The sequence below is a fragment of the Artemia franciscana genome, chromosome 7, assembly GCF_032884065.1.
Source record: "Artemia franciscana chromosome 7, ASM3288406v1, whole genome shotgun sequence".
Lineage (NCBI taxonomy): Eukaryota > Metazoa > Arthropoda > Branchiopoda > Anostraca > Artemiidae > Artemia > Artemia franciscana.
The window spans coordinates 38,506,192-38,532,139 of NC_088869.1; the positions used below are offsets into that span (position 1 = coordinate 38,506,192).

A 25,948-nucleotide genomic window follows, 5' to 3' on the forward strand; every position below is an offset into this window, starting at 1 on the left:
TCAGTGCCCTAAGAATAAAGTGTACTAGTGATATTGTAAGTATGTTTATCAATAAAGGTTTTGTACAGATGTTACGATGAAAGGCCAAAATCTGAGAAATGTCGACATTCACCGATGAATATGCGAAATTCCTTTCTCTCTGCTTGGATTCATTCAGCTTTGCCAGTCAGATTTGTTATTCTTATGCAAGGTTTGATGGCAAAAGGTAAAGTTAGGTTAAATTAGGCTATAAATCTCAGAAATGGGTTAGAAGCCTAACCTGTCACCATCCGATTTTGCATAAAGCTCACAAAGCTGACTGGCTAAGCTGTAAAATGGAAGCAGAAAAAAGGAATTTCGGACATTTACCGATGAAGATCGACATTTTCCAATTTCCGTCTGTCACGGTAACGCACACACAAAAGTATTTTAGATCTTCTTCAATAGATTTTCTTTAGATTTTTTCTTCAACTTTGAAGTGCTCATCGTCGACAACAATTAGCGGGGGTAGGTCACCTGGAATCACTATATGTTGTTCCTGCACCAAAATGATAAGGATCACATTTCCTACAATCTATAGGCAGGGATGACCATAGAAAACCTTGTGGCTATAGACGGGGAGTGATCATAGGATACGATACGGCCTTACTGCTCCCAGTATACATATCCAGTAAACTGCCATGCAACCGGAGACGAGAAAAAAAATTGCCTATTTTGGATGTCATGAATCAATACATATTTTTTCGATATCCTTTGTCTTTATTGAGGTCCCTTGCCTCTGTCTACATGGCCTGTAAGCCTAAACCAATTTGAAACACAACAACAATTTGTTAGCACAGCTTCAGATGTCATATATCGATACAGCCAGTTTCAAAACATTTTTGTTTTTATTGAAGTCTGTGTGGTCTGCATGTAATCAAACAGTTTGCGGTAACAAACTGTAATAAGGAGCGAACCGGCTCAAAAGAAAACAAAATTCTAAAAAAAGGAATTTCGATGCTCATAGATACATAAAAAAAAATCGAATTTTTATACTGATTTTAAAGTGCATAAGTTTCGACAAAGTCTTATTCATCAAAAGTTACGAGCCTGAGAAAATTTGCGTTATTTTGGAAAACAGAGGAAAAACACCCTATAAGTCATTTAATCTTAACTGAAATCACACCATCGCATTCAGCGTATCAGAGAACCCTACTGTAGAAATTTCAAGCTCATATCTTCAAAAATGTGGAACTTCGTGTTTTTTTGCCAGAAGACCGATCACGGGTGCGTGTTTATTTGTATGTGTGTTTGTTTTTTTGTTGTGTTTTTTCCCAGGGGTGATCGTATCGACAGAGTGGCCCTAGAATGCTGTGAGAGGGCTCATTATAACAGAAATTAAAAGTTCTAGTGCCCTTTTTAAGTGGCCAAAAATCGGAAGGCACCTAAGTCCCCCTCCCACGCTCATTTTTCCCCAAAGTCAACAGATTAAGATTTTAAGATAGTCATTTTGCTTAGTAGAGCCGAAAAACATACTAACTATGTCTTTGAGGCTGAATTACTCCCCCGCAGTCCCTGGGGGAGGGCCTGCAAGTTACAAACTTTGACCAGTGTTTACATACAGTAATGGTTATTGGGAAGTGTACAGACGTTTTCAGGGGGATTTTTTTGGGGGGGGGCAAGGAGGGCAACGTGGGAGGATCTTCCCTTGGAGGAATTTTTCATGAGGGAAGAGAAATTCCATGAAGAAATTTCAACTGAAAGTAAGGAGCAGCCTTAAAACTTAAAACGAACAGAGATTATTACGCTTATGAGGGGTTCATCTCCTCCTAAATACCTTGCTCTTTACGCTAAAGTATTTTTGGTAATTTCTACTATTTATTCTATGGCGTTTGTGATTGATGGGTTATTCTTAAAGAATTGGAAAAAAATTAAAGCTTTAGTGTAAAGAGCGAGGTATTAATGACGGGGAAAACCCCCTTAAATACATAATATAAATATACCAATATAGAAGTTCGTTACGTAAGTTAATTCGTAAGTTGAGTATATATTTTACTAATAAAAACGTTCGCTAAAAATTATAAGTTCTTGTCGTCTTTTTAAGCAACTGCAAAATTAGGGCAACTAGTCTTCCTTCTTCACCCATTTTCTCAGAATTGTCCAATCAAAACTAAGAGAAAGTTCTTGAACTTTCAATTTAATGAAGGAGTTTTTAATGAAAGAGTTTCATTAAGATCCGATCACCCATTCGTAAGATAAACATACCTCCATTTTTGGGATTTCCCGTCCATCCAGCCCCCTCCCCCAGATCGTCAAATCAGGGAAATGACTGTTATCAAGTCCATTTGTGCAGGTCCCTGATGTGCCTACCAGTTTTCATTGTCATAGCACGTCCAGAAGCACCAAACTCGCCAAATCACTGGAAATCTCTCCCCCACCCCAACTCCACCAAAAAGAACGAATCCAGTCTGATTATGTCAATTAAGTATCTAGGGCTGGTGCTGATTCTTGTGCCGATCTCTCCACTCTAACCGTTTTCCAAGATTTCCGGTTTCCCCCTCCATCTCCCACAAATATCACCGGATCCGTTCGGAATTTAAAATAAGAGCTCTGAGACACGAGGTCCTTCTAAATATCAAATTTCATTAAGATCCAAGGATCCATTCGTAAATTAACCCCCCCCCCAATTTCACCAGATCCGGATAGGATTTAAAATAAGAGCTCTAAGACACCAGGTCCTTCTAAATATTAAATTTCATTAAGATCCAATCACCTGTTCGTAAGTCAAAAATAGCTGTTTTTTCTAATTTTTCCAAATTAACCGAATTACCCCCACCCCCAACTCCCCATAACAGAGTGGATCTGGTCTGGTTATGTCAATCACGTATCTATGACTTGTGCTTATTCTTCCCATCAAGTTTCATCCCGATCTCTAAACTCTAAGTGTTTTCCAAAATTTCCAGTTTCCCCCTCCAGCTCCCCCAATGTCACCGGATCTGGAAGGGATTTAAAACAAGAGATCTGAAACACGAGGTCCTTCTAAATATAAAATTTCATTAAGATCCGATCACCTGTTTGTAAGTTAAAAACACCTCAATTTTTCTAATTTTTCCGAATTAACTCCCCCAACTACCCCGAAGACAGCGGATCCAGTCCAGTTATGTCAATCACGTTCTAGAACTTGTGCTTATTCTTTCCACCAAGTGTCATCCTGATCTCTTCACTCTAAGTCTTTCCCAGATTTCCCGTTCCCCCCTCCAACTTCCTTTAATATGGTTGGGATTTAAAATAAGAGCTTTGAGACACGTGGTCCTTCTAAATATCAAATTTCATTAAAATCCAATCACACATTCGTAAGTTAAAAATACCTCATTTTTTTCTAATTTTTCTCCCTCTAGCCCCCCAGATGGTCGAATCGGGGAAGCAACTGTTATCAAGTCAATTTGTGCAGGACCCTGACACACCTACCATTTTTTCTTGTCCTAGTACGTCCAGAAGCACCTACCTCACCAAAGTATCAGAAATCCATCCCTCCAACTCCCCCAAAGACAGCGGATTTGGTCCGGTTATGTCAGTCATATATTTAGGACTTGAGTCTATTCTTCCCACCAAGTTTCATTCCGATATCTCTACTCTAAACGTTGCCCATGATTTCCGGCTCCCCCCTCCAACTTCCCTCAATGTCACCAGATCCTGTCGGGATTTGAAATAAAAGCTCTGAGATACGTCTAAATATCAAATTTCATTAAGATCTGATCACCCGTTCATAAGTTAAAAATACCTTATTTTTTTCTAATTTTCCGACTAAAATAATTATGCCCCCCCCCTCAGCTTCCCCAAAAGAGAGTGGATCGGTCTGGTTATGATAATCACGTATGTAGGACTTGTGCTTGTTCTTTCTACCAAGATCCATCCCGGTCTCTCCACCGTAAGTGTTTTCCAAGATTTCCGGTTTCCCCCTTCAACTCTTCCAAATGTCACTGGATCCGGTCGGGATTTTAGATAAGAGGTATGAGTTATGAGGTCCTTATAAACATCAAATTTCATTGAGAGCTGATGCCCCGTTCGTAAGTTAAAAATACCTCATTTTTTCTATTTTTTCCGAATTAACCCCAACCCAAATCCCCCAAAGAGAGCGGATCCGTTCCGGTTATGTCAATCATGTATCTAGGACTTCTGCTTATTCTTCCCACCAAAGTTTCATCCCGATCTCTCCACTCTAAGGGTTTTCCAATACTTCCGGCTTCTCCCTCCAGCTTCCACCAATGTCACCGGACGCGGTCGGGATATAAAACAAGAGCTTTGAGACACGAGATCCTTCCATATATCAAATCATCCATTCGTAAAAAATAACTATTTTTTTCTAATTTTACCCCACCCAGAATGTCAAATTGGGGAAGTGACTATTTCTAATTTTATTTGGTCTAGTCCCTGATACCCCTGCCAACTTTCATCGTCCTAGCTTATCTGGATGTGCCCGAACTAGCAAAACCGGGACCGACAGACAGAGAGACACAGACCGACGGACAGAAATTGCGATCGCTAAATGTCACCTTTTAAATACCAATTGCCATAAAAAAGCTCCAAAAAAGGGTTCTCTTGGCCCTACAGCTTACGGATATTTGTTATAAGCTTATTTGAATATAGATATAATATACTGTATTGTAATTTATCTAATAAAATCACCATGAATAGATTCAAAGTTCCATTGTGGCTATTAGTACCAAAACTTTTAGTCTGATTAGAGGCAGTAATTTTTTACACCCCCCCCCCCCTTCATACTCTTCACTCTAAACATAAAATATGAAGTCATATTGTCTATCTAGTCACTGATGAGAATAGTCATCTAAGCTCTATCCCAAGTTACAGCTCAATTTCCATCTGCCGTTTCTGAGACGTTACTGATATTTCATTATAATAACCTGAAAATATTGTTTCTTTTGGCTAATTCTGCACCTCCCCCAAGTCAAATTTCAAGGCTCATTTGGCCCCCTATCACCAATGAAACCTTAAGTGACCGCCCAGCATGATCCCTGAAGCCGTTCCTGAGATAAAGCAGACGTGATATACATTTTAAACATAATATTCTGAGATTTTAATAATCTGAGTAGCCTATGCTGGATTTTTTTTGGTCTATATCACTATTTCACCGGGATTAGATTTTAGTCCAACGGTGGTTCATTGTACCGAATATCTCAAACATATTGAAGACCAAATCTTTAGACCCTTCCCCTCTTTCAGCTCCACCGAATCAAGACTCGAGGCCAACTAATTCCCTACCATCCCGTGAAAGATTCAGGTGAGCCTCCAATGATGTTTTAAGGACATCGCAGATACGCTGTTTATATAACCTAAAAATATTTAGTTGTTTTCTGTCTTTTATTTTAATTTGCCTTGCTACTTAACCATGAAAAGATTATAGGTCCCACGGAGGCTTATAGTGAAAAATGATTAAGTGGATCTCACAAAACACGTTTTCCACCTAACTTAAAGGTTAAAAATTCAAAACTTAAGGTGTATTAAAACATAACATAAGCTATTCAAGATATATTGGCGATACACTATTTTGATATAGCCTACTCGTACCATGGACTGTTTTTATTTTATTTACATCGGTACTTTGACGTGAATAAATTCTTTCCTTAGAAGCTAGTAGTGTAAAAACCTGTAAAAACTTTTGGTGCATCACAAAAATAATATTCTATTCCCCCCCCCCCCCTGCACATACAAACTACCTGAAAGTAAGGTCTATATCTCTTAAACTATCCCAACGATATTAAAAATATGTTATTTAGATAGTGTGAATGAGCGTAGTGTTTTATATTTACGTTTTTCCCCTCCTTCCTAAAGGGGCTTAAAGTGCCAAAACCTTTAGTTATGTTTGAATTAAGGCTTGTTTAGCCATTTTCTAAGTTAAAATTCAAGGTTCAAATGGTGTCTCAACTTCTCTCAAACTGATCTTCCACGCCTTTCCCAATTAGTTTATTCCTAGGGTACTTACCCTCTTACTGAACCGTGAAGAGATTTTCGAATAAAACCGTGAAGTCTCACAGTAGCACATATTGTTCAAAATTTTGTATTGACCGGAGACTAAATATATTTAGTCTTCCGAGCAACACATAATTTGAAATTGTTTAGTCCCCTCCCTCTCTCTCCGATCCACTCTCTTCCCTTCCTTTTCCTGACAATGTTTGAAAATTTTAGCTTCATCCCCCAAGGTATTCCCGAGATATTGCACGTAATTTATAACCTTGGGTGTAAATAGCTGCTTTTAATTTACTCTGGTAGGCGTTTCGTTACCAGAGTGTACCGTTGGGAGGTACAGAGAAATTTGGCCCAGCAAAAAGTTCCTAAGAACTCCAAGCAGATCGACACCCGAGACCAAACTTAATCTTTTTTCTACTAAATCCTATTTGTGAACATTGGACATTTACGTAATTTTGGGCAATTTTCCCTAGGACAGTGGGGTTTTATGTTTAACCCGGGGGTGTAAACATTGAGGGATCAATGTTTTAATTTTTTTCATCTGCGCTTGAGCGCCCTTAGCTTGCCCTCGAACTTGTTTTTGTTATATTAGGCTCTTATTGGCCCGATAACTTATGGTTTTTAGTTTGAAACTTGTAGAGGTCCCTAGCCCCATCCCCTCCCACAAAATAATCATTGACCCTTTTGACTCAAAGAACTATCTCTGAAAGTTTCGAGTCAGCAACGTTTCCAAAATCCAACAAGCTCCCCTTTTACCCTTATAAAACCAACGGGTAAACATTTAGTAGTTTGAATTATTTATGGCCCTTGGCTCAGGAGCTGTGGTGGTCATGTCATCCTGGGAGCCATATTTGTTTAACCTTTTTGCTTTTTAAAACAAAATAAGCATTTCTAAATTTTGACTGAACGTTTTGCATTTTCTAGGTGGCAAATTCCAGAATAGCATAAAAGGGCAAGGGGGGGGGTCTCGTTCTCTCCAATTAGTATGGCTTTAAATGGTACTAGAAGGTTCAATTTCCATTCGAATGAGTCCACTCCAAAGCTTTTACAACCACCCCTTACATGCAAAATGGCGTAATTACAATAATCATTACAGGCATACATTAGTATCGTCTTTTCTTCTTGTCCACTAGTTTCTTTGATTTACAATTTTATAATTATTTCAAAAATTTCAATTTAAATTACCTAGCCAGGAGTCGACACATTTATTGAGAGTTAGGGGGGGGGGGGGAATATTAAAATTGTGTGAATAAGTGGGGCCGTACTGGTCACCAGTAACACAAAAGCAGCACTAGTTTTATCTTTTAACTTACCGTCAACTTGCGTCTCAGTAGATTCAAATGGAAGTGCATTTACCGCAGCGAATGTAGAGAGGACGAAGAATAGATGCATGACGCACGAGATCTGTTCCTGCAATTAAGGAAAACAAGTTGACTAAAGCATAAATTAATGACTATGCCAGTGAGAATGGCAACTTTTAGACAAAAGACAAAATTGAAAATATAAGGCTTTCGTAATATCAGGGGTACCTTTGAGGGGTCAGGGAGGTCAGTCAGGAGGGCAAATAACTGCTCATTTTGAAAAATATCTATTATGGCAAACTCACAAAAAATAAATAAAAAACGGAACAAAGATCGATACTTCCTTGTTAGCTAGTAGCCTACACACTCGAGAACTTGTATCGAACAGTTGGTAGTAACGAACTGTAGCAAGGAGCGACCCGGCTCAATAGTAAACAAAACTCTAAAAATGGAATATTGATACTAATAGCTACATCAAAAGAATTGCGTTTTAATGCTGATTTTAAATATACAAGTTTCATCAAGTTTAGTCTTATCCATCACAACTTAAGAGCCTGAGAAAATTTGCCTTTGTTTAGAAAATAGGGAGAAACAACCCCTAGAAGTCATAGAATCTTAACGAAAATCATACAATCAGATTCAGCGTATCAGAGAGCCCTAATTCAGAAGTTTCAAGCTCCTATCTACAAAAATGTAGAACTTTGTATTTTTTCCCAGAATGCAGATCACGGATCTGTGTATGTTTTTTTTTTTTTTTTTCAGGGGTGATCGTATCGACCTAGTGGTCCTAGAATCTTGCGAGAGGGCTCATTCTGACGGAAATGAAAAGTTCTAGTGCCTTAATTAAGTGACCAAAAAATTAGAGGGCAACTAGGCCCCCTCCTACGCTAATTATTTTCCCAAGGTCACCAGATCAAAATTCTGAGACAGCCATTTTGTTCAACGTAGTCGAAAAACCTTATAACTATGTCATTGGGGACGAGTTACTCTCCCACAGTCCCCGTGGGAGGGGCTACAAGTTACAAACTTTGACCAGTGCTTACATAATATAGTAATGGTCATTTGGAAGTGTACAGGCGTTTCCGGGGGGATTTTTGGTTGGGGGGGGGGAGGTTGAGAAGAGGGAGATATGTTGGGGGAAGTTTCCTTGGAGGAATTTATCATGGGGGAAGAAAATGTCCACGAAGGGAGCGCAGGATTTTCTAGCATTATTTAAAAAAAAACAATGAAAAAATAAATATGAAAAGGTTTTTTCAGCTGAAAGTAAAGAGCAAAATTAAAACTTAAAACGAACAGAAACTTTTGCGCATATGATGCACCCACCTCCTCCTAATACCTCGCTCTTTACGCTAAAGTATTTTTAGTAATGTAAACTGTTTATTCTACGGCTTTTGTAATTCAGGGGTCATTCTTAAGAAATTGTGGAAAAATTTAAGCTTTAGCGAAAAGAGCAAGGTACTGACGAGGGGTGAACCCCCTCATATATGTAATAAAACATTAGAATACAGAAGTTCGTTACGTAAGCTAATTTACAAGTTACGTATATCTTTTACTAATAAAAACATTCGTAGAAAATTAAAAGTTCTAGTTGCCTTTTTAAGTAACCAAAAAATCGGAAGGTAACTAGGCCTCCTCCTCCACTCCTTTTTTCTCAAAATCATTCGATCAAAACTATGAAAAAGCCATTTAGCCAAAAAAATAAATGTGCAAATTTCATTTTTAATTATTCATCTGCGGAGAGCAGAAATCAAAACATGCATTGATTCAAAAATGTTCAGAAATTAAAAATAAAAAACAAGTCTTTTTAACGGAAAGTAAGGAGCGACATTAAAACTTAAAACGAACAGAAATTACTTCGTATGTGAAAGGGCCTGCTTCCTCATCAACACCCCGCTCTTTACGCTAACCAAAACCAAAAAACAAAAAGAAGAAGATTCTTATGTACCACTTTGTTTTGAGTCTTGAAGTCAATTCTATACAGCTCTGTCAGCATGTCAGCAAGATCAACGTTGCCTGTAAAGGGATTGTATTTCTTCACACTGTACCGTCTCTTCATTTGTGTATACTCTTTTTGCTTGCCATCTCACCTCTCACACGTATCTTCAGGATCCACCGGTGCATAGGTCGATATCAAGTAAACCGACTTGTTATCATACCACTTCATCATTATAAGATTCATCTGACATTTCACCCACCAGTCATAGAAGCCTCTTCCTTGTCCACTTATGTTTACTATCTAGCTTCAAAGTCCAGCCTTTTAATCCATTTTACGCTAATTGTAACCACTGAAAGCATATCCTGGTCATTTACAACCTAGGCTAGGTCAAGTGATGAGTATCAGATGTCATAAAAGAACTTGCTTTTCATTTACTTTGGACGGTCCTCGCAAGCCAGAGGGAAAAATCAGTACTACCACCTAATTGCTTGTATCGACTGATCCCTTGCCAGTGTACACTTCTAAGGCATATACAGGTCCACTTATTCATGCTCTTGAGATGAACTTGTATCCCCACTTATGTCTTTTTTTCGGATTGTGTGTTGTATTAGTGACATTCACTGCTTTGTCAAAACTATGAGACAATGCAACAGGTCTTCATGCAAAATGTGTTAGCCACAATTAATCTGCATATTATGAATTAAGATGTGTTTTCTAACTACACTATCCAAGTACTTTACCTTCAAACATTTCCCCTAATGTGTAAATATATAGCTCAAATTTTATATTCCCCATCTATTCTGTCATTCTCTTTGTGTTTTCTCACGCTAAGTTGAAACTAGTGAAAGAAACGGGTTTACAGTGCGTCAATGCGTGAAATCTTGAACGGTAGGGGGTATATTATACAAGTAACGTAAACTTTTACATTTTTGTCAAATTTTGTTGCCCAAAAATCCCTCCTTTTTGATTTCGAAAATATATTTTATATATCTACATTCGTTTTTTATCGAAAAAATAATCCTTGCCTTTCTCCCTCATATATTCTGATGAATTGACGCCATTACATGTTATCAAGCCCCTTATATCCATGTAACCTTTCAGTTTTTTTGCTTGAGAATAATTCAGCTGTGGTAAACTCAACAGGTACCAGAGGATTACCTTATCGATACTTTACTGTGTTGTAATACACCTTACAAAAGGTTATTGGACTCAAGAAGAGCATATTAGATTAGCTTTATGACGACAGTTATGCATTAATAAAAACTCTTGCAATATCCATAGAGAGCAAAGGTTATCATAAAAAAAAAATGGGTTGTCTGACTTTGGCATTTTGTTTGGATAATGTACCACAAAGCAAAAGAAAACAAATAAATTACGCATCATGATAAAGGAATGGAGAAAAAAAGAGAAACGAGGTAGTTGAAAAGTATCGTGATTTCTTATCCCTACTTTAAAGAGGGCATTCTATTTTCTCTAACCTTTTGAGGCCAGAATTGTAAGAAAAGAGGTGAAAAAAGTCCTCTGCAGGTTTCAGTGCTTTATTTATGGTCATTCCAAGAAGAATGTGCCAAGAAAAAATTATTATGATCGAAAGTTAAGAAACTACAGAATGGTTCCCATTGGAAAATCCAACGGTAAAAGCACATACTTGAACACTGCCTAATCAGAACTTTGCTAGTTCTGTTCGGCGTGAAGCATAAAGTCACTTCGTACTTATAATAATGTATGTATAATAATTTGTATAATGTATGTTTAGAATTTGTATGTATAATAATTTAATGCAATAAAACATACGTAAACCTCGAATAATGTTCTGCTAAATGAGAAGCGACAAAACAAATCAAGTCCACGAAAATTATTAGGTTTTGACCTGATTGAATCCACATCTGGGCTATTTACTATTTATGAGGGTAGACTATTCTACTTGCTAATGATCCAATTGGAGAAACTCCCTCTTCCAGTGTCCTTGAAGAAGTGTCTACCCATATCCCTTTAGAGTGGACTTGAACACTAACTTGGCACCTATGTTTGCTGTATAATCAAGCTGGAGAGTGCTTTTGACTGTCGAACCTGGTGGGTGGCAATCATACTTTCTTTTCTTTGGATATTTAGCTTCTTTGAGTGTTATACCTCTCTTATATATCGCTGAGGATGTTTTAGACATTAAGACACCAACTAGATTAGTTTTGAACTGCAGCCAGCTCATGGATTTGTGTCCAGTAGGAAGACACTTGGAAAACAGAATTAAACCATTTAAGATGGAAAAACCAAACACAAAGAAGAAGATTCTCATGTACCACTTTGTTTTGAGTCTTGAAGTCAATTCTATACAGCTCTGTCAGCATGTCAGCAAGATCAACGTTGCCTGTAAAGAGATTGTATTTCTTCACACTGTACGGTCTCTTCATTTCTGTTTACTCTTTTTGCTTGCCATCTCACCTCTCACACGTATCTTCAGGATCCACAGGTGTATAGGTCGATATAAAGTAAACCGACTTGTTATCATACCACTTCATCATTATAAGATTCATCTGATGTTTCACCCACCAGCCATAGAAGCATCTTCCTTGTGCACTTATGCTTGCTATCTAGCTTCAAAGTCCAGCCTTTTATTCCATTTTATGCTAATTGTAACCAGTGAAAGCATATCCTGGTCATTTACAACCTGGACTAGGTCAAGTGATGAGTATCAGATGTCGTAAAAGAACTGGCTTTTCATTTACTTTGGACGGCCCTCGCAAGCCAGAGGGAAAAATCAGTACTACCACCAAATTGCTTGTATCGACTGATCCCTTGCCAGTGTACATTTCTAAGGCATATACAGGTCCACTTATTCATGCTCTTGAGATGAACTTGTATCCCCACTTATGTCTTTTTTTTCGGCTTGTGTGTTGTATTAGTGACATTCACTGCTTTATCAAAACTGTTCGCACATTAATGACCTACTTATGTTCTAGGTGTATCTTCACAAAGATAATTCAAACTTTATCTATTAAGGGACAAATTTTACAAATCTTGACCTTACCAGGGTATGACTATGACTATGTCTATGGCTATGACTACTAAGATGTATTGTCACTGAAGTACAAAATTCTTTTTATTAGCTCGAATATGTTACATGACATAGCGTCTGAAAAACTGAAGATTTCTAATGAAAACCTGACTCGTGATATTCTTCCATATACCTAGAATTCCAAAAATCTAGTGCTTTACTTAAATCTGAACTTGCTTGAATAATTCTTTAAAGAAGTTAAATTCTACACTAAAATTTGTTGATGTCATGGCCTTTGAAAAACTACTGAGAGATTGAGAGACGGACTTTTTTTTTTAACCTTTTACTTTCTGTATGCTATTTAAAAAACTTTTCTCCTCCTAATCCTGTTTTTATGTGTCAGTTTTGTATTTTGTTTATTTTGTCATTTTTACTTCTTGGGCTTCAGTGCCATATTCCTGTCCCCGAATGATGGGCCTGTGTTTTTTGTCAAAATGGCTGAAGGCGAGCAAACCTAATTACGAAAAAGTCGCTCGGCTACATATTTTATGCTTCTAAGGCGTTCCAGTTCCCCGCTAGGGCCGGAGAAAGAAGATAAATAAAGGGCACATCAGAGTTCCAAGCTATTTTTTGAATTTCTAGAAAATTTGTTTTTGTAATTTACTTTTGTTAATGGAATGGATATAAATAGCATTATTCATGAATAAGTTTTGAATCTGAGCAAAAACATTTTTTCACTAGGTAGGCTAGTTTGTTTCAAAGCTTGGTTTGATTGTTTTTTTCACTTGCTACGGACAATGGGAGCAGAAGCCTTCCAGAGGGAGGCTACAAATATCCAGTTAAAGATTTTTTGACCATAGAGATTTCAATAGAACATCACACTGTAAGTCCCACTTTTTATGCCACATGCAATCTTATGAAGGCATTGTCAAGACAAATCTATATTAAGTATATTGATGTGAGCAATAGCTTACACAGCTCATAGTGCCCTTAGACAGCTTTATACGATATTTTGGCGTCCCACGTGTGTTGAAAAAGTAAAAAGAATTAAAAAAAGACACATCTCTGTCTTTTTTTAAGGAAAATCTATCAAGCTTTTCTCTAAAATTTTGAAATTCGTTTTCGTAGTTAACTTTTCGTAGTAACTACTTTTCGTAGTTAACACGTGGGACGCCAATATTTTGGCGTCCCACATGTGTTGAAAAAGTAAAAAGAATTAAAAAAAAGACACATCTCTGTCTTTTTTTAAGGAAAATCTATCAAGCTTTTCTCTAAAATTTTGAAATTCGTTTTCGTAGTTAACTTTTCCTGTTAAGACAAATACAAAACAGTTGTTATTCCAAAACTAAAATTAAGGGATTTTTAGCACCTGTTTTCTAGTTTTTACTTTCTTAAGAGGCTTAGAGGGAAAGCATAAAAAAGGGAAAGCTTAAAACCTCCAGTCAAGAGTTGTCAACCATGGAGATTATAAAAGTGGTTCTAAACGTTTAACGCCCCCTCGTGTTAACCCCCTTGAACCCCCCTTCCCTCCTTAAAAAAAAACACGGAAAGTATTCCCTTTAGAAAATCCCCCCGCGTAAAATACCTCCCTGGGAAAATACCCCCCGCGGAAAATTGGCTTCCGAATTTGATAATTTTATATGACTTGTGTTTTTTTTTGGTTTCATTAAGAAGTCCTAAGGAAAGGGATAAAGAGAAAGTTTTTCACACCATAAGTATGTTAAAAACTTCATTCGCAAATCCATTTTTGTTGAAAAGACTTCCATAACAACTTCTGCAGTTTTTGGCAGTAGGGGCCGTCAAATTAAAAAATAAAGAAAAAACGTTTTAGAAGGTTTATCTCCTTTAAAAGCATAGTTGGCTTTAGGAACCAACAAATTCGTATTGTTTAAGTTTTCACGGATCAAATTCTACGTGTTAGTTTTTCTTATATTCCAAGTGTAAAATTACCACAAATCACCATTAATAAATAAATGAAATCCAAAACCAACAGCAATTCAATGTCAAAACGAGCAAAGGGGCAACACCTTTCATAAACATAATAATTTCTGTTCGTTTTAACTTTTGACGTTCCTCCTTACTTTCAATTGGAAAAACTTACTTTTTTTAATTTAGTTTCTGTTCGTTTTTAAACAATACCGGGAGATTCGGCTCTTTCTCCATGAAAAATTCTGGTACTTGTGTATTATACACTACTCACTCAAGTTTATGATTTGTAAAACTCGAGAAAAAACTGGTTTCTTCGTTACTTTCGAAACAAATTTGGGCAATTCATTTGCACATTAGGGGGGGGGGGGTAAATTATAGCGGGTCTGCATGTAAAATATGGTAGGCACAATTATTCTGCATATAATGAACTAAAAATTGTTTTCTGACATCAAACTGTCCAAATATTTTATCCCCCCATATGTGCAAATATATAGGCCAAACTATATATTTCCCATCTATTCTGTCACTTGTCTTTGTCTTGTCTCACGCTAAGCTGAAAGAAACTAACGAAGAAATCAGCTTGCTCTTGAATTTTACATAGCGTAAACATGAGTGAGTGGCGTATAATACACAAGTACCAAAATTCCCCCCCCCCACGGAAAATAAAAAAACTCAAATAAAATTTTCAAATTAAATAAGCCTTATTTTCTACAGGGGGGGATATTTACCGGGGGGGGAGTATTTTCCGGAAAGGGGTATTTTCCGAGGGGAGTATTTTTCAAAGGGTTATTTTTCAGGTGGAGGGGGTATTTTCCGTGGGGTGTATTTTCCTAGGGGTGGGGGTATTTTCCAATGGTGTGTTTTTCAAGGGGGGTGTATTTCCCTCGGGGGGATATTTTCAAGGGGGTGGGGGTATTTTCCGTTGGGGTGTTTACCGGGAGTATTTTCCGTGGGGATTATTTTTCGGGGGTATAAGCACCAAGAGGGGGGGGGGGGGGTAAAAACCGGCAACCTATAATAGTAACATATTTATGCTTCCCAACCATTGAGCTCCAAAATCGGAGGAAAATTGTACCAAATGGCCCTTCACGATGACATTATCATGATAAATTTACAAAAAACACGCAAATATGACCAAGAGCTTTGAATTTAGCCATTTAACATCTTTAAAAGCAAAGCCTTTATGAAAAAACATGGAAGTCATTTGGGCTTTCACGTCCACCATGGCTTTTGGATCATTCTCCTCGCTTTTCAAGATACAGGGCTAAAAATCTCCAGTTGGAGGTTTCAACCATGGAGATTATAATTGTAACCTACATACTGACCAGGCATTCACAACCTTTCAACCCTGAAGACGGTACCAAATAATACTATTTTTGATGCTTGCTATATTGCACTTTAAGATGACGTTATCAAAACAATTTTTAAAAAGCAAGTCTGCACGATCAAAAGCTTTGAGATAAACCACTAAACTGTCTCTCCACAATGTTACCGTGGCCTGCTAGTCGCCAGTCACTTTAAGAGATCTACTAAGGGAACTGGGAAGGGGATTGTACAAGTGGGAGACTGTAAACCTGAGTCTCATTCTTTTCGACCATGAAGATCATGATGGTACCCTTTTCATGCTTCTCATATAGTCCATTACATAATTGTAAAGAATCATTTTTGTCTCATGTACCACTTTCTGATGTCAATACCGCTTTCTGATTGTTAATTTTGTGTTGTTCAAAGTTTGGGACTGCAATTCTCCTGCATATGTTTTTTGACCAAAATGATCCCAATGGTGCGGTTTTTGTTGATTCAACACCATTTTTGAGAGTTTTCAGGCTCTTTTTAGAAATTAAAAAAAAATTCAATAGATTTACTATCAAGATTAAGCAGAAAAATATTTATTAAACATGAATTAGCTTTAAATGACTTTTTTTTTCTCGCTAGTTTTCTCTCAAAGCGTGTTTTAAAACACCCTGTCACTATATGCCTTGGTTCACTTTTTACTAGGTGACAGCTATTGCTGCTATAAACGAAGCTCACCAAATTTGGTCTGAACTACGAACAACAATCTGGAAACATTATTCTGCATTCGAAATCGTTTCTAAACTAGTACGTTGCTCTACAAATTTTTTAATATTCTAAAGAAATTTTTACACAAAAATACTGTAAATTATAAACTTTCTCATATCCAAACAGTAAAAACAAAACAAAAAAAAATAAACAAAAAAAAACAAAAAAAAACAAAAACAAACAAAAAAACGAGTCAATTAATTTGAAGAAAGGGGCTGAGTTTCAAAATGTGACCAAAGTGAACATTAGCCAGTGCTCTAAAAAAGGAAATCTTGATATCAATATATACTTTTTAAAACATGAAGTTTTCAGGTTGATTTAAATGTTTAAACTTTGTTTTCACTTAAAGTTGTAATCAACAGTTAATGGTTAAAAGGAAGTTTGAGTAATTTTGAAAAAGAGGAAGATAGTAGTGAAAATTACACCGTGATTTTCAGCCTATCTGAGGATCCTACACAAGCGTATTTAAGCAATTCCCTTTTTAAAAAGCAAGACTTTTCGTGATTCTCCCTAGAAGTATGGTCACAGATCCATGTTTTTTGTCCCCATAAATATTATTTACTCAAGGGACCCCTTTGAAAAAAGGTGATAATTTTGACTATCAAGAAATTCTGACATTCTAGGGTTTTCGGTTGAACTACTCTAATTTTCATAATGTTTTGCCTTGATGATTTTTTGGCCCTCAAGTGAGGGGAGCAAAAGCTCTCAGCTACATAATCATATGTATTAACCAATTATGATAGTAAAAATTACAATTAACCACTTCATAAACACCGACTTAGAAAGTTGTACCGGATCTTTCATAGTAGGGAAGGGGGTTGGTGAGCCTCTCTCGATCTCCAGTGGCGCAACTTTATCAAAATCCTTGGAGAGGGAGGGGCAAATGTGAAGCCAGTTTTTCCAAATCAAATGAAAATGTCAGTGAAAAATGAAAAATGAACCGTACAGTACCACACAGGCCGATATACTAAAGAAAGCTGAACCGTTTGTCCAGATGCTTGAATTATGCAGGCTTATCTAAGTTTTGAAAAGATTTTGAAAAAGACAAATTTCAGCTAGAGGGGGGAAATGCGAACTGAGGCATGAGGTGGGGGTGGGTGTTTTACTGTGGATGGGACGAGTTAGTTGCTTCCCCTGTCCCATAGCAAATTACTACCCTGTCCCGCGTCCTTTGCAATTTTTTTAACGTTAAGATTGTTTTAACATGTTCTTATAAATTCCACATAAACGGCCCTGTTTTGATATTTTAATTATCTCAACCTACCCTCCGTTATGGTTTTACGGATATTTATGTTTCCACTAGTTAAACGAAATATAAAAAGAAAAGAAGGAATTAATACAACTTAAAAGACACTTCTGCCTCTGGAGTCTTCAATTTTGTTGAACTCAAATCTTATGAAGAGGGACTTCAAGTTGTCATTGGAAGGAGATGCCTTTAATACTTGAATAAGTTGTGTTTTTGGCTCAACATCCGAAACAATCCACAGTGATCACATTCTTTTTAAAAATTTTCTGGTGACAAACCGTAAGGAGTACTTGGATTTCCCGATCTTTACGTCAAAAGGACAAATCAGAAGAGCTTTTCAGACGGGCTCTTCGAAGTTTAAAAAAGGGTTTAGAACGGTGGTTCCCGTCCAATTTTTTGCCATGCCCCACCTAGACATTTATACAATCTTGATGCCCCCTCGTGATATTTAAATTTTTGTATTCACAATTTTATGTGTATTCACCTGAATGAAGTTTAAAAGGCAATAGCTTGGCATCTTAGCAAGCTTCCAAAGAATAAGTCATCCATGAAATAGGGAGATAAAATCGAAAAAATAGCTAAATAAATCAATTTTCCAAATATATAATAGAGAACAAGTTTCAAATATTTAAATATAACATTATTCTAAAATACTTTGATTGTTTTTATTATTTAACTAGTAATAATGGAAAATAAAAGTTGATTTCGTCTTAAAATATCTGTTAGCAAGATTATGATGCGCCATATCTGCGAAAGAAAGATTTTATATCAGGCTCCAATTGAATCAGCTTGAGTTTCAAGTCTCCATGTTTAGTGACATCAAGCCGATTTCTTTTCTTCGATAACAAATAATTTACAGTACCAAAGCCACATTCAGGTAAATATGAAGATGAGAAAGGTAAAAAAAAATTTCCTTGCTCACTTGGTTGAATGTGGGTATTTAGTTTCTATCTCGTCACAAGCGATGTCATCTCTCCTTTTATTTGGAATAAAGTCCAATGGACTTTATCATTTCCCAAAGTTTCCCAGAGTTCTTCTTGGCACTGTATCGAAATATCATATGTACCCTTTATAGTTACCAGCTCACAAGTGGTATACTAGAGACTGAAATAGGTGAATTAGGTTTTTAAAAAGATCTGAGACAGATCAATCGGATTCTTCAAGATTCAGACAGACATTGACACTACTACCAGCTCATAAGTGGTATTTATTTAGTCTGAAATAGGTGAATTAGGTTTTAACCGGTGCTTTTCCCGGTGTAATGTTTTAAATGTTGGTCAGATTCATGACTACCAGGTATCAAATTTTGTTTTCCAGAGCCTGAAACATATATGCCCGGAGTATTTTCATACCAAAATTCAAAACCAGGACCAACAGACAGACAGACAGACAAACAGACAGACAGAATTTGCGATAACTATATGTCACTCGGTAGATACCAAGTGCCATAAAAATCAAATACTACTGGGTCTGTTTGCTTTCCCAATGTTGCAAGTAAAGATTCGCCGAATGAAAATACTAGTATCTGAACATCTCGTTGCAAAACGTGTTCACTCATAACTGAAGATATTATGAATGTCTTACATGCTTGCTACTTAGATGAATGTCAATAAAACCAGAAACGATTGTTTTTTTCATGAAGAAACATAGATTGCGATTACTAATGAACAATTTATCTGAAATTGTCTGAATATAAAACTGCCCAGTTTTTGGTATAGTCATCTGAAGGCTGCATGTCCTGCCCTTGACCCACCAAAATATTCCCATGCCCCACCGGTGGTGTGGGTGCCCCACGTCGGGAGTCACAGGTTTAGAAGATTAAATACACAGAATGTACTCCCTATTGGATTGAATGGTTGGCACTTCACGGCCCTCCAAAGGTAAAAGTACGTATCTACACTTTTCATTATTTCGATAAATCACGGCTCAAAGTTTGAGTACTTTTGAGAGCTTCAAATACGGTTTACGGTGAAACTGGACACTGGCTAATTCTGGAAATTAGTTAAATAGGTAAACAAATATGGGGATTTCATATTTTTAAGTAAAATTTTCTATTATTACTGCCCCGAAGCCTGAAACAGTAGATACGTACTTTTACCATTGGACCGTTACTCATATAAAGAGGCGCTCTCAAAAGGTAAAAGTGCGTATATGACATATACGTACTTTTACCTTTGACTCGAGACTCGAATTCGAATGAAGTCCCAAAGGTAAAAGTCTGTATAAAACATAAAACGCACTTTTACTCTGCCCAAAACCCCGTATCTATGACGTATACCGAAGGTAAAACCACGTATGAAGCATGTACAACAAGTCATTTTTTTATTCAAATAATTAGAAGTTAAAAAATAAAAAAAATCAAAAGAAATCACTGAAATACTGCAGGCAGCTAAGAAACACAGCTGTGCTTCAGCAAATCGACAGAAGCTGTTGATGAAGGCATAGTGCGCCAAAATGTACGGCGATTCTCATTCATAAAAGGTACAAGTTTTTCCAAGATGGCCTTTTTCTTTTCTGGCTTTACCCCCCTTGCGCCAAGAATCGGATCTGGCAAAGGATACTTTGCCTCTTTGATTGTACTAACCAGCTTTTTTGGCACAAAACTTAGACTCTTTTCTTCACCCTCAGGGCTAGTTTTATAGAACAGTTCTGTTTTTCCCTTCTTAAAACAGACCTCACTGAACTCATCAATGGTCACGCCCAAGTTCTTCATGACGATGCCAGGAGCTTTTAAGCTTTTCCACTGGCAAAAGTCTTCTATGTCCATTTTCACGGCTTTCGTGAATTTTCTACTTTTTTCTATGGTGTCGCACAAATCTTCAAAGTCAAGAACATCCCTTTTTCGAATTCGAGACTCAATCGATCCGTGTATGGAGTCAGCCCCCATGTGCGTATGGCCTTTCACTAGATACTTGATACGAATCGTTTCAGGTCCTCCTTCACTGTTGACTATCAGTACAAATTCACTAAAAATTGTCCAATTTTTGTTCTGGGCACAGCAATTGTCAGTATAAAAAATGAAGTGCAAGATATCCCTATTCATCTTTAAGACCTTGTGGAAGGCACTACCTATATCAGGTGCATCACGTCCTTGTCGAGATTCGTTCCAAACAACGCAAAGGTTCTGGTTTTGTTGGGTGGCCTTAACGGGGGCAAACGTCTCATTAAAACACACGAGTCTTGATAGAAAAAAGGCCTCCTTTCTGCTGTGCATGATGGGAAGCAATAACACTTTTTGTAGGTCCACGGTGAACAACATGGTAGTTGAATCTTTTTCGTATTTCTGCTTATCTTCAGAAAATGCTTTTGAAACCTGTTCAACAAGATCTCTGTGCTTTCTGTACAGTTCAGTCTCTTTCTCGGTTGCCTCACCATTTGTACCAGGAGTTCTCGCAGCCCCTACTTTCTCTTTTAATAGTGTGCAAATGTCACAGCTGTCACTTTGGGGCATGCACAATGATACTTTCATACCATTAAGAATCTTCCTATATGTCTCATCACAGATTTTATTTGCTGGATATTTTTCATTAAAGTCTTCTGCCATAAATTTGTAGCTCAAATCACGAGAAAGGTACCGAACATTTGGAGCGTGAGCTCGACGATAGTGTGGAATTGCTGGCTGAAAGCTTTCAATGTGCTGCATCACAAGGCTTCGATCAACTTTGTTTGGTGGCCCTGCCACTTTATGGCCCCTTCCATCTTGTAACTCATTCCTAAGAGCATCCCTGTCAAGTTTTGACTTGATTGTAAAAATAATTTTGTCATTCTTGTCTATTCCTGGACAGCCAAGGAATGTAGACTTGCAAACTGGCAAGTTTTCAACTTTTGGGGTAAGTGTGGGGTATTCATTCAAATTTCTGGGAAGGCTGTACCTAACTGTAGTTTTTTTCTACACGCAGCTTCTGGGGCAATAGTCCTTCTTTTAACTGGTAGGAATGTCAGCAAAGAAGCGAGCCACATTTGTCTTGATTTATATTCTTTGCTCCAACATGTGTCATAAATTTTCCTGAATTCTACACTGGAAAACCTCAAACATGAGTTTGTACATTTGTTAGATTTACAGCCAGGTTCGTCAGGAAATGGATACTTCTTAACATCTCTTTCAAATTTATCTTTTTCTGAGCGAACTCGTTTTGGAGTAAGGTCAACAATAGACCTTCCTTCTCCTCCACCATTTTCTTCACGTCTATTTTCTCTATCTTGTCCCACAGACCTTGCTGCTACAGCGTCAATTACACACATGACATGGTCTGAGGAATCAGGTTCACAAACAGCATTGTTGCTTTCATTAGATGGTTGATTGTCCAAATTTAGCTGGTCATCTTGGGTCTCATAAGCTGCTGCATCCGAAGCCGAATCTTCCAAGGGCAGGAAAGGATCGGTAGGAAAATGGATCAGATTGTACTCTGGATGATCTGATGTAAGATCATTACTGACCGAAAGAGGAACTAAATCTGTAAAGAGCTTTCTCCTCTTCTTCAAAGTTGTCTGCCTTTCATCATCAGAAGACCCAAATGTCCCTTCAACGTCCTCCCAGTCAATATCAGACTCATCACTATCACCTCTACTTAAATCTTCTTTTTCGAATTCTTCATCAGCAAAGTGTTTTAACTGTGCCTTAGTTTTAGCTTCTCCATCAGTGGTGTCCCTTGATCGAGAATGTCCAGAAAAATTGGGTGATATGTCTGTTGTTTGATTTATCTGGATGATTTCTGGGGGGGAACAGGAACTAGCTCCTCGTTGCTCTTCACTGGAAGATGGCAAGTCGGTATTTGAAGTTGATGCCTCATTTGTACTTGCTTGACATGCCAATGTCCTGAAAAATTGGAATTCTAAGAACTTGTTATCAACCTTGATTATCTCAGATGAAAGAGGGGGTTCTAGGGCTATTTTGATACATTTTTTTTTGTTTCTAAGGTAAGCAATATTTAGAGGCCCTCAATTTTTTCTCAATGTTGTAATAGTTGACCAAACTAATCCCTGATTATCTCAGATGACAGAGAAGGTTCTAGGGGTTATTTTGATGCATCCCTTGTTTTTTATTTTATTTCAAAGGTAAGTCATGTTTGTAGGCAATACTAAAAAAATGGCTTTAGGTGGTTGGTTGGTAATTTGGTATGACGCTGCTCTCCTGTACTAATTCGACAGCTACATAGCTAGCTGTGTAAACTGGTTGTAGCGGGTCTGTTGTACCTACCTGGTAGTACAGATGGGGTTTTACCAGAGGGTTTAGGCCTACTTGGAGAAAAGGTTCCAAAATAGCATGAAGCAAAATTGTCTTACCTTAAATCTCTTTCCTTTTGTATAACCAACGCTCTCTGTAAATTTAGAAAGCCTCTTGACATTCTATGCCAGTACTCTTTAATAAATAGCTCAGAGTTGGCTGGTTGTTCAGCTCTGCTCTGGTAAACAAACAATGATGATTGTGCTGAATCATGACATATACGTACTTTGACCTTTGGTTTCCTTTCTCATTTTAATGTGCCGGCCAAAGGCAAAAGTACGTACCAAGGGTGAAAGTACGTATCTACACAGATACGTACTTTTACCTTTGGATGCGCCCAGAAATTTTTCAGATACGTACTTTATCCATATGCCATTTTCTGTTAATATTTGGACTAGAGCCTTCTTACATATACCATTCGATTCAGCACATTTTTTTTAGTATGGTGGTGGCATTAAGTCGAGAAGTGAAAAATTGTGCATATACGTACTTTTACCTTTGGAGGGCCGTTCATTTTAAAAATAAAATTGAGATTCCAGACATACCCCCAACCTCCCTACCGCGAGCTCATAATGGATGATTGAGGCCAAATACATCGTATATTAGTAAACTGAAGAATCACATGTTGAATATTTTTATATCTTGACCTAATATGTGATGTGTTCTAAGAATTGTCAAAGATTAGTAGACAACACAGCTGCAAGCACGTAATATAAAGTTTCAATTTGCTCATAAAAGAATGACTAACATTCTTAATTTTTCTCAATTTCTACATGGAAGGCAGGTTCAGACGTATATCTGATCACTGAGACGTATTTCAAGCTCAGAGAAACTTGTAAGGAACATAGTGGCAGGACAATTTCATCAATCTTGCGTAGTGTCTCAGTCTTAAGACTCATGTGGAGAGCCAGCGGTCTGTAAGAGATGTCCAGAAAATTCTTGTCAACTTTGGTTCAAATTAAATAAAAAAAAGACAAGTTTTTTAACTGCAGGTAAGGAGCAACACTAAAACTTAAACCGAACAGAAATTATTCCGTATAAAACAGGGGTCGTCCCCTCCTCAACACCTCACTCTTTACGTTAAAGTTTGAATCTTTCTCACAACTCTACTTTTTAAAACAATAAAAACTTTAGCAGAAAGAGCGTGGCGTTGAGAAGGGGACAACCCCTTTCATATACGGAATAATTTCTGATCGTTTTAAGTTTGAATGTCGCTCCTTACTTCCAGTTGAAAAACTGGTTTTCTTATTTAATTTCTGAACGTTTTTTAGTTAATGCATGTTTTGATTTTGGCTCACCGCACATAAATAATTAAAACAAAATTTGCATATTAATTTTTTTGGCTAAATGGATTTGTCATAGTTTTAATTGACGATTTTGACAAAAAAGGGTGGGGAAGGAGGCCTAGTTGCACTCCAATTTTTGGTTACTTAAAAAGGCAACTATAACTTTTATTTTTTACGAATAGCAATGAATATACGTAACTTACGAATTAACTTACATATTTATTTAAAAATGACCCCTAAATCACAAAGCCGTAGAATAGATAGTTGAAATGAATAAAAGTTGTTTAGCGTAAAGAGTGAGGTATTGTGGAGGAGACAAACCCCTTATATACATAATAATTTCTGTTCGTCTTATACTCTAATGCTGCTCCTTACTTCCACCTGAATTTTTTTATTTTTATGTATTTTCTTATTGTTTTTTTTTAAATAGTACTAGAAAATCCTGCGGCCCCTTCATAGAAATTTTCTTCCCTCGTGATAAATTCCTCCATGAAAAGATCCTACCCCATAACCCCCTCCCCCGACCCCCCTTTAACGTAGAAAATTCCCCCTGAAAACGTCTGCACGCGTCCCAATAACCATTACTATATGTAAACAATGGTCAAAGTTTGTAACTTGCAGCCCCTCCCCAGGAGACTGTGGGGGATTACGTTATCCCGAAAGACATAATTATTAGGTTTTTCCACCATGCTGAACAAAATGGCTATCTCAAAATTCTGACCCAGTGACTTTGGGAAAAAATGAGCGAGGGAGGGGGCCTAGGTGCCCTCCAATTTTTGGTCACTTAAATAGGGCACTAAAGCTTTTATTTCCGTTAGAACGAGGCCTCTTGCGACATTCTAGGACCACTGAGTCGATACGATCACCCCTGGGGAAAAGAGAAAAAACAACAAACAAACAAATAAACACGCACCCATGATCTGTCTTCTGGGAAAAAATACAAAAGTCTCTGTTTTTGTAGATAGGAGCCTGAAACTTCGATGGTAGGGTTCTCTGATACACTGAATCTGATTGTGTGATTTTCATTGAGATTCTTTGACTTTTAAGGGGTGTTTTCCCCTATTTTCTAAAATAAGGCAAATTTTCTCATGCTCATAACTTTTGATGAGTACAACTAAACTTGATGAAACTTATATATTTAGAATCAGCATGAAAATGCAATTCTTTTGATTTAACTTTTGGCATCAAAGTTCTATATTTTTAGTGTTTTGTTACTATTGAGCCGGGTCGCTCTTTACTACAGTTCGTTATACTGAACTGTTTGAACGGAGTTTTAAGCTATTTGATCAATCAATTTATTCAACCAACAAATTCACGACGAATAAACTTCAGCATAGAATATTTCAACACAATTTAACATAATATTTTTAAAGTAATTCATTTACACCTTTCAGAGTTTAAATACAAGAGAAAAAAAAAAATCAAAAATCAAAAACAGAAAAAAAAAATACAATGTTTAAGAGACTCAAAACTTAAGAGGCCCCCTTCCTCCCAAAAAAGAATAAAATCCCCCCCAAAAAAATAAAGACAGAGGATTATCCCATGAAGTAAAGATGTTTCCAATTACATATTTGAAACCAAGCCACAAGAAATGCTTAGCACAAGTCAAACACCCGTCACGACAAATATTTCTAACCCAGGTAAGAGTCATCCGTCCTTAAAAAAAAAAAAATTATCGACAAAAGCCACCAAGACTTCGAAAAATTTCTTAGGATTCTTTTGAAAGTACTGGGCGAGTGACATTCTTGAACTGACTCGGTTTCATTTAGGGTATCCCAATTTGTATGACAAGCGATTAACGGATTGAAATCAGACCTCACCGATGAAGGAAATAAAATACTAATATTCCTTGAATTGTGACGATGTATGAGTAGACTTTTCAGTGACGAAAGAAGGAGTAGTTTGCAGGGCTGTGGGAACGTCACTATGGAGCTGATGAAAGATTTGCAATTCCTAATAGACTCATTCTAAAAGTTTCTTTTAGAAAAACACAAAACCAACCACCAAAAAACAGGATGTTCCCTTAAGAA

General features: G+C 37.2%; 1 protein-coding gene across 4 annotated transcripts in view; it reads right to left on the bottom strand.

The window, feature by feature from the left end:
* The window catches only part of LOC136029251 (uncharacterized), a 119,316-nt gene that overhangs the window by 61,243 nt on the left and 32,125 nt on the right, over positions 1 to 25,948 (bottom strand). For all 4 annotated transcript variants that reach the window (XM_065707481.1, XM_065707484.1, XM_065707482.1 and 1 more), the window contains exon 2: positions 7,257 to 7,353. In XM_065707481.1, coding sequence (XP_065563553.1) covers positions 7,257 to 7,335 — 79 coding nt within the window. In that variant the 5' untranslated portion in view covers positions 7,336 to 7,353. The remainder of the gene's footprint in view (positions 1 to 7,256; positions 7,354 to 25,948) is intronic.